Raw genomic sequence first — 9,989 nt, forward strand, 5'->3', positions numbered from 1 at the left:
CTTTATGCGCAGGGCACCTTCACGACCAAGAGCGACGTTTGGGCATTCGCCGTCACCCTGTGGGAGATTCTGACATTTGCACGCCAGCAGCCGTTCGCCTCCCTGAGTGATGAGCAGGTTATCGAGAACGTGAGCCATTTCTACCACAACGACGGCCTGCAGACGCACTTGCCACAGCCGCCAAATTGCCCCCGTGAGATCTACGACCTGATGCGCGAGTGCTGGCAGCGCAACGACTCGGAGAGGCCAAACTTTAGGGAAATCCACCTCTTCCTCCAGAGGAAGAACCTCGGATACACCCCAGAGTCGTGAACGGTCGCCCGCTTACCTGGCCTCGCCCCGTCGCGCGCCGCAGGCACCGTCATCGCGTGACGACGCAAGCAGGCCCTTCGTACCCCAAGAAACCCATCCTTCGTAGACCGTTTGTCTCCGACTCCCTGCAGACATCGCGTTTCTCGCGAGCAAGCGCCATCTTTACCGTGATTGTGGGACGTCGCAAATGTGTACTTTCTCACGAGACGCCGTGCGCAAATCACGCTGGCACGAATCCGAGAACGGAAAAGCACGAAGATTCGGCGCCAGAAACATTGTCGCTAAGCAAGCTTTTGTGTCGCCAGATCTTTGCGGATATTCATCACTCGCGGTCGGAAGGGGTTACCATGCCCGTGGACTCCATCAATTGAGGTGGCTAATGCAGGCAAGATCGAGTGCCCGCGGAGGCTGATGAGCTTATATTTAGGCTTAGCAGCATGCACGTGCTCGATAACTTGCCTACTGCACGGATTTGTAAAATGCCCGAATACCCTGATTCCCTGAAGGCAAGTGTGCTCTGCTGAACTTTACGATGTGGATTCTCGAGGAAGAAGAAGCAAGAAGGCACCGCTTCGCCAGCTTGGAATTGAGCTCCGTGCCTGCACTGAGCCACAGGCGCCTTGGTGGCAGTCTGTTGACGCGAAGTCCCTTGCCGCTTCCCCATTTGTGCCATGAGACTTTTCCCCTCCCTCCTCCCCTTGTGACTCTACTGGGCACGTGGACTGCTTACCTTCCTTTGTACATACGACCAACCAAAGTATAGTAATGCCTACGTGAAGCACTCCAGAAGAGGACGCATTGCGTCGTATAAATACACTCTGCCCAGGCTGTAATATTTGAGTGGATTTTTGATGTGCACGTACTTATAGATACACTATGCTTTTGTGTTTTTGGTAAACACTTTGTCAAGTGCAACTAGTGTCACTAAAAACTAGTTCCTTTATTCTGCAATGGAATTGTTGTGTGAGTTGCCATACACATCTAGCTTTGGAATGCATCTTGATGAAATGCTTTGTATATGTTTGATCAAGGCACGATGCATGTTAAAAATGAAACTGTCTTTATCCAGTAATCTGCTTGTCTTGTTATTCTCTTGTACCTATGTCTGTGAAAAACATGGTAAAGGTTGAGCAACTCATTGTCATGCCATTTGTTGGCCTGCTTCGGACAACAACTGAGGTCACACTTACTTTCCTTTTTGCCCATCTTCCATGTGATAACGTGCTCAACCCCTGTACAGATTTTTCCTTGAGACCATGGCAATATTTCAGACTTGACTAATCTGCCCTTATTTATATACATGATTGTGAAAGTCTGACGATATATCTAGCGAGGACAAATGGCCTCATGTTTGAAAAACCAAGCGATGCAGAACTGATGAGACCATGTTGTATGAAATAAAGTGTTGTAGGTTCACCTGTAGACAATACAATTTCTGATGAAGCTGTGTGCGAGAAAGCAATACGAGTTTTAATTATTATTTGCAGTATTGCTTCAACTTTCAATATCGATGGATCTACGATAAATGTGGCCCCCTAAGGAGTCATTCTCCTTAACAAAAACAAATGTAGATTTAAAGCTAGCCAGTCCCTCTTGTTTACTGTTATTTTTATGTTTGCCCTTCCACATCAAAATTTACTATTACTGTTTCAGATGTTTTAATGATTATGACTCGAGCCAGAAAAGTTAGTTTTTGCTTCCGTGTTTTCCTGCCTCCAATACCATTCTGCACAAGCGCAGTTGTCAGTTGTTTAAATTATGTAACAAGACCAGAAGAGAAAAAAATTCTGCCTCCATGAGATCTGTGTGCAATGAGTCAGTAGTGATCTTATTAAACGCAATATTGCAGGACTCTAATTTTCCTGCTGCACTACTCCGAATCATGCAAATGTCATCATAGTGTTCCAAGCAGTGCTGTCATGCTCCCTTCTATAATTTGATGGTTGTTTTTTCATAACATCTTGATAATATGTCTGCAGAGCTTGAAAATATGGCAGGGACCACGTCACCTCCGACACTAGTACCCAGTCAGCTGCCCGATGTTCCTACGGACACAGTGCGCGAAATGCATCTACAGATTGTTTTTCTTTTTGTGTGTGTGCCTGTTTTATATTCATGCTGGTGCCCTCTACTGTTAGAAACAGTAAACAGTGGCGTGAGAGAAAGAAGCATCCCGTGATAAGCTATTGCTTTCCTTTAAATTCCCACATAAACCAGAAAAGCCTGACTGAACGAGGCTAGCCGAAGTGTAGTTACTTTAGTCAAACGTAAGTTGTAAAAACGTAATCACCACAAAGTTAATAAGGATATAGCTTTCTGTTGCAATTACTGATGTAGAGATGTTGCGTCTGATAACCATGCGCTTTTTGACTGGTTGGCTTAATTGCGAAATGTTATATCGTATTTGCAATCTTTGAGATAAATGAGAATCAAGGAATTGTAGGACTTTAGGCGAATATCAAGAACAAACTTAGACGATTAAAATACCCAATTTTGTCACTGTGCTTATAACTGAAGCTTTAGCATTGTCTATGACATGTGTGTGTCTTATTTTATTTTTTTTGACAAGCAATGAGTACATAGTTACAATCAATATGAAACGCATAGTGCGCATCATTCCTGTGCTGTCATCGCCTTAAATCCATAATTCTAGAGAATGTGTTTAGAGAAAGGTGTAGCTATTTCTTCGGATACTTTCCTTAATAGATATCTAATGACAGCATAGTGTATTGTATGAGGCCAGTGCAACACGAAACAAGCGTTACGCTCGTGGAAAGGGAAGTATTGGCTATTTGTGGTGATAGAAGTCTAACAATCTATGCTTTATTTCGTGCGAGACATTGTGATGCATTGTCGTGCCAGAATATGGAGTCAGAGCGATGGAATAGTCATGACCGCATGGAGACAATATTGTCACTCAATTCAGTGGTATTCAGCCACGGGATTTTCGTCAATGACAGAAAACAGAATGACCGGATTGTGATGTCTCTAACAGTCAGGTGGTGAGTGCAGACCAGGCGGAGTTCATGTTCTGGTACAGCAACTTCCGCCGGCCTACAGTTACAAATTTTCTCGCGGTGACTTTTTACGTCCCTGGAAAGGTGCGCCTGAAGTTCAAATTCTCCTCAATGCTTACTTTGCACTCATACGCCACAGTATTTTATCTCAAGTTTGAAGGAAAGAACGATCAGCGAACATTTATGGTTACTGTATGCCCTCTTCTTATGTTTACTACTATATATCGTGTAAAGCAACACCTTTTATGTCTAATGAACTATCAAATACTCAGAAAACAGCAGCACTGTTTTTTCGCAAGCCATCTGCCCGTTTCGCTTGTTAAATGTGTAATCGTTGTCCAGTAGCCATCCCGAGTTGTTTCATCATTTAAAGAAACCGTTTTTAAAAAACCAGCACCGGATACAAGTCCTGCAAACGCCAGGACGTCAATAAAACAATCGCTAATCTTTCTCTCTTTCTCTCTTTAACTGAGCAGTCACTATTTTGCACGCCTCACGTAGGCGATCATGCCGTGTCAGTCTACAGGGAGTAAGGCAGCCACTGTCTTGTCACTAGCACCTTTATCTGTGTCTTCGTACCCGCGGTTCATTATTTTTTCTTTCTGTCGCCGCACAGAGCAAGAGGCGACGCGTGTTTCCAAAAGCGCGCCCGCGAAATGTGGTACCCATGTGTGTGTGTGTGCATATGTGCGTGCGCGTGTGATGTGTACGTGAGTGCGAAGACGATGGCGCGGGACTGCCGACGCCCAGCTGTACTGCACCTTGGTTCCCCTGGTCACCGTTTGTGCACACTTCTCGTCGCAAGCTCTTAGGAAAATAACGGACAATCTACTGCCAATAAAGCACACGGATGAAATAAAAAAGAAGCCCTACAGCACAAAGCCTTGCACCTCCTCCTGATTTGATTTTCTTTTCTTTTTTTTTGCGTTCAATACTTGCATTGCTTTAATTGCTACGTACGTGGTGCGGTGCTTCTGAAAGAGGCATGACGTCGGCCTCGAAGAAAGCAAAGACTCAAAGGATGGCTACTTGGCCTGCTGTCTCCAAAGTGGGTGGGATACATTTCGTCCACAAGGGGAAAATATAGTCCACTGGTCAACGGATCGTGCATTTCGCCGATGCAACTTTGAGAGGTTGATGTCACTATCACTATCACACTATCACGCTCACTATCACATTTGTGAGCCTCATGTAGTTCGAGCTCCATGCTCGCGGTGTCGAATGTCAGTAACGAAAGTGTCGGCGTGACGTTTGATTGGGGGACAGGCTGCCGCTGCCGCTGCCGGTAGCGCTATAGCCCCTTCGTTATCGGTTGTTTAGATGGCATGAAGCCAAGTCCATATAAACTTTGTAATGTGTGAACCTAAGTCCATATAGACTTTGCAATGTAGAAAGGTAAGTTGCGTCTAGCCCGCGCCACTGTTTGATCGGGCTGATGTCGCACACACAGAGTAATGGTTTCGGGCCTTGCGTATCTGCAATCCTGGGAGAACATTTTTTGGAGTTATTTGTGCAACGAATCATGTGAATTCTAGAGCGAATCCTAATACGAGTCAATGGTTCGTGTTAGGATCCGGCCTATAAATATTTATGGTGATGAAGTTAAGACAAATGTGGCCTAGTGTTCCTCTAAATAGTGCACCGTGGAATCACGCCAGAATGGCCCCTGTATCGTTTCTGCTCTTGCGTGTTCTTTGTTGCATTACCAAAAAGACCCGGTAAATCCACTTGCTTGTCTGTACTTTGCGCACATTTCAGCCGCAGAGAACTCAAATGCAGGGAAGGTCACAGAACAGAAAGCAATAGAAGCAACTGTGCTGTAACTCTCCTTGTGTGAGTTCAATCTGCACCTTAATATAATATAGTATGTGGACCCACCGCCTCGTGTTAAGTTTCGCCGGATGTGATCACAACCTATTTTCTCTGAATAGAAGTTGTTAGATTGTGCAAAAGACTGAAGTGTTGTGTTTCGTTCAAATACTGTGCGGATAATGAATGCACAGCGCTACATCACCGCGTTAGCTCAGTACCTGTGACGTTCTGCAGCTAAGCACGAGGATGCGCATTCGATTCCCTGTCACGGCAGCTGCTTCTAAATTCTGTCAGATGACAACATGCCCTCGTGCTTCTATGTTTAACATACCCAAATGGCCACAAGTCATCTGGAACTTTCCACTACACCGTACCTCATTAGCCTATATGCAGCTTCAAGACGCGAAGCCTCATAAATTATTATTAGTCAATAGCAAAAACACTTATTAACTTATTGAAAACAAAGCGCTTATTAGGTCAGAGGCGCACTTTTTCTGCCTTGTCTCTGGACACGAATGTTTTATTTCATCCCGAAGAGATTTCATTTCTGCAATTGAGCCTGTTTTGTGTTTGGCTAAATTTTATTATGATATGGTAATATGAATACGTAGGCTATTTTATAGCCATCTAGCCAAAAGTTTTCCAAGTCAATAAGGAAGATCGCGTACAAAAGAAACGAATGCGTAAGAAAAAGAAGCTCAAAAGAAAAAAGAAAACACGAAGTGAACACACTCGGAGAGACTTGAACAAGCAAAGCAGACAAACAGTCAGGCGAAGGGGGAAGGGGTGTGTGTTCAGTAGCACAAAAAAAAAAAGATTAACACACAACGCGATCATCACAAAGATGCGAAACGGTTTCAAATGAAGGCTATATGGACAAAAGTACTTAAACAATGAATTTTTTAGGAGACAGTAAAATGACTGATGGATGGGCTTTAACCATGAAAGAAGGAAAGAGACTAGAAGGAAGCGTCACGTGACAATCTTGAAGTTTTGTCATAACAAATATTAAGGGTCATGTAAATAGGCACTTAACATAGGATGCGCAAGCGGTAATTCCTAGCCGCCCAGTGCGCGGAAACTATAGTATACCGTTACGGTATAGAGAGTAGAACGGAGAGCGGGTGGCGAGGACCGATCGCGATGAGGGCGTCACTGAAAGCTACAACGAACCAAACAACGTCTTAATACGTTCGGCAACCATGGAGGACCTAATTCGAAATATTCATCAGGCACATTTGGCACCAGTGGGAAGGAATAGCGGCGTCAGAGAAGGTTGCCTGCCTGCCATAATGCTCCCTCCCAGTCTCAATTCTTTTTTTTTTTCTTCTAGCATGGGCTTCACGTACCAACGCAACAGACGGCTCGTAGAAACGCCGAAATGAAGGGGGTGTGGATTAATTTCCACCATCTGTGGTTCTTTAATGGGCATTAATGAGCATTTATGCATTTCGCCATCATTCAAATGCGGGAGCCGGACTCGCGACCTTCTTCTCAGCAGCGACACGCTACAGTCACCGAGTCACCACGGCGTGTGGTGCGCAACAGCGACATATGATAGCATGTAGAAACAGAGGAGCCACACTATCAGGACATGAAGACACTAGAATGGACTTTAATATGTATTCCAAAATTTTATCGAAAACGACCATGTGTTGTCGTCGCCCTTCACAATTTTCTTTCAGGTATTTGTTTATTACTGCGCTCGAATACTGCATCTTTTTCATTTTGTAAACTACTATAAGCAATATTAGATGGCGGGAATAACTGCTAAAGCTGGGATAACCTCGTCTGCTTTCCCATGAAATATTCGTCTCGGAAATGGTCAAGCTGAGGACGACTACACATATTGCGTGGTACCACCCATTCGACAGGGAAACAGATGGAGCGATGATTCACACTCGGCAACAATTATTTACCGAGCTACCCAGGCATATCCAACGCACCGAGTTGGTCAGGGAGAGGTGGGGGAGTTAGCGGTATTGGGGTGCAGTTCACCGACCGCTTTCAGAATGAGTGCCGATGCAAACACTCTAGCCGGAGAGTGCAGTGGCGAACAAGTAACACCAGCAGCACATTTCCTCCCCTCCACCCCTCCGACTCTCCTGCACCAAGCCGTGTCCCTGCTTTCTCCTCTCCTAGAGTACGCATGCCTCGGAGCCCAGTTTAAGCGCGATCAGGACACAAAATAGGCGTTGTAAAACTGACTGAAGCGATTCGGCGACGCTCGAGACCTGCCAGCATCACGCGCACAGCGTTATACTTGCGCTGTGGTCTGAACGAAGCGTAAATAGCTAATACAGATAGTACAATTCTAGTGGCACTCTGAGGCTGTGGTGCATCTGACAGTTTGGGAAATTTCCTTTCGGGCCGGATGAGCGACTACCGAGACGCAGCTTGCAGCTCTAGTTCACGGCTGGTCAGTTTGTGTTTACCATTTTTTTGGACGTGTCATGACTCCCAAACTTTCATACTTGACAAACGCGCAGAACGATTTACACGGTAGTTTGTTGACTTCACCGCTTTATTTATACTGGGACCGTAGGCTCGGCCGTCATCCGCGCTGTGGCCCAGTAGAGCACTGCGACATTTTTTTTTTCTAAGACTTGTGAGTTCTGCAACCGCCTTTGATTGCGCAGTCAACGCTGTTGTGTGTGCGCGCACATGTCTTGTTGCTGCTAGTTGTTGCTGACTGTTGTTTTCCTCCTCCCCTTCCTTCATTCTTTCCCGCCCACTTCCGGCTCCCCAGTGCAGGGTTGGCAGGGTTAGCCTCACCGCCTGGTTACCTTCACTGCCTTTCCTTTTTTTTTTCCTTCGCCGTCTTTGAATGTTTCATGGTAAACTACACTCTCAAGAATGCTCCAGGATTTGTAGTTTCGTCTCGCAAGTATGATCATAATTCTTGGAACTTTCTTTTTTTTTCCACTCTAACGTTGTGCACCCGATACGATCCAGCACAATTGATATTGACGCTATGCAGCCTTCCCGACAGAATAATGTCCGGAACGTAGTGTTCAGCGACATGGTTATAGAGTAATAATAGGTCGTACAGTGTAACACAGGGTTAAGTAAGTATAAGCACGCAAATGAAAATGACACCCCCGTTGTAGAACACAATTTCACTCCAACATGCGTTACATTTCTAATATCGCTATCTGCTGGGTTGTTTCCCGCCGCGTTTATAGCACGAGCGATTAACACATTTACCTAACCATAATACCTTTGAGCCAAAAGTGATCGAAAGTGTCTCTTTACAGTATTCGACAATTCCCGCAAGAATCGTTTTATCGAAAGCGCCACCCGGTAGGGAAACTAGCGCCATCTAGTGGAATGTCCGTTAGGCTGTCTTATTTGGCCAGCTGCAGCGTTGCTTTTTCGTGCGGGAGAACGGCCAGGTGAAATGGTTTTTACTGGTATCTTTTCGCCGGCTAGAGAACGCACCTTGCGCTACAGCTTGCCTGTCAACTTACATGCCTTTCAGGCATGTAAGTTGACATGTAGTGACATGTAGTGACATGTAAGTTGACATGTAGTGTGCCTTTCAGGCAGAACACCGAGGCTTCCAGCTCTACTTATTTTGTGGATTTTTTAGACTTTGACAGTGAACTGCTATCTCCTCCTTAACTGCGATGGAGATGGAGTCTCACGCGCGTCCGTCGGAGTCGGCAGTGCCCGCGGCGGCTGCCTCCAGGAAGCGCAACGGCACCGAGAGCGACACTGACAGCGACGACACCATGCAGTACTATGTCAGCGGTGAAGATTCTTGTGACGAAGCGTTCGAGCTGGTGCGGAGTCGTAAAGCCAAACGAAGGTTTCTCAGCGCATCCTCGAATTCGAGTGAGTCCACCGTGAGATCTTCGCGGAATACCGAGGAGCTCACCATCCTGTTCGCGCCAGTTCTCGCTACTGACAACCTGAGACGCCTCAACAGGCAAGCCGTGTCTTCATATCTAGAGGCACTGGTTCCGAATGAAATCAAAGACATCAGAGTGAATACCCGTAAGAACGTCCTAGCGATCGACGTAGAACACGCAGCCGCGTTGGATTCTTTGCGCAATGTCACGGAACTTGACGGGATGAAAGTGCGCCCTCATAGTCCGCTGGGCAAACAAACCAGTAGTGGCGTAATGAACGATGTTGATGAGACCATTGTCGACTCCGATCTGTCGATCTTAATCAAGCCAGCTACAGAAAGCACCATCATCACAAACGCGTTTCGTCTCGTCACGTCACGGTGTGTCAAAATCATATTTAAAGGCGAATCGCTACCATCGCATGTAAAAGTGGGCCACATCCGACACGCAGTTCGCCCCTTCATACCAAAACCGCTGCAGTGTTGGAAGTGCATGAAGTTTGGGCATGTGAGTAGTGTGTGCAAGAACACTACCGTCTGTTCTCGCTGCACTGGGCCCCACACCACTAACAAGTGCGAAGCCAGTGTGCTGAAGTGCACAAACTGCAGCGGCCCTCACGATGCCTCCTCGAAGGAATGCCCTTTAATTCGCAAGGAAATGGCAATATTGAGGAAAATGGTTAGAGACCACTCGTCTCACCGAGAAGCAGCAATATCTATTAGGCGGCGACGATCGCGTCGCCGACGGCGATCACGAACCTCAAAAGCCTCTGCAGAGCGCCAGCCACGTACACTGCCGCCCACTCTTCCGCCCAGGCCAAACGCAGTCAGATCAAAGGAAGAAGATGCAACAAACAGCCCTGCTACTGACGCGTGGCCTGCACTCCCGAGGCTACACGCTCCTACTGAGCGAAATCAGACTTCTACAGCAAGGGGCACTTCGACTGTTTCTGATAAACTGACGGACCAAGATCAACGAATTGTTGTCATGATCA

The 9,989-nt window shown here is 46.3% G+C and overlaps 1 protein-coding gene across 2 annotated transcripts in view; it reads left to right on the plus strand.

The window, feature by feature from the left end:
* The window catches only part of Ddr (discoidin domain-containing receptor 2), a 199,148-nt gene extending 194,917 nt beyond the window's left edge, over nt 1-4,231 (plus strand). For both annotated transcript variants that reach the window (XM_075692122.1, XM_075692131.1), the window contains exon 14: nt 13-4,231. In XM_075692122.1, the coding sequence (XP_075548237.1) occupies nt 13-312 (300 nt within the window). In that variant the 3' untranslated portion in view covers nt 313-4,231. The remainder of the gene's footprint in view (nt 1-12) is intronic.
* Nucleotides 4,232-9,989: the final 5,758 nt, after the last annotated feature.

The sequence above is a fragment of the Dermacentor variabilis genome, chromosome 1, assembly GCF_050947875.1.
Source record: "Dermacentor variabilis isolate Ectoservices chromosome 1, ASM5094787v1, whole genome shotgun sequence".
Classification (NCBI taxonomy): domain Eukaryota; kingdom Metazoa; phylum Arthropoda; class Arachnida; order Ixodida; family Ixodidae; genus Dermacentor; species Dermacentor variabilis.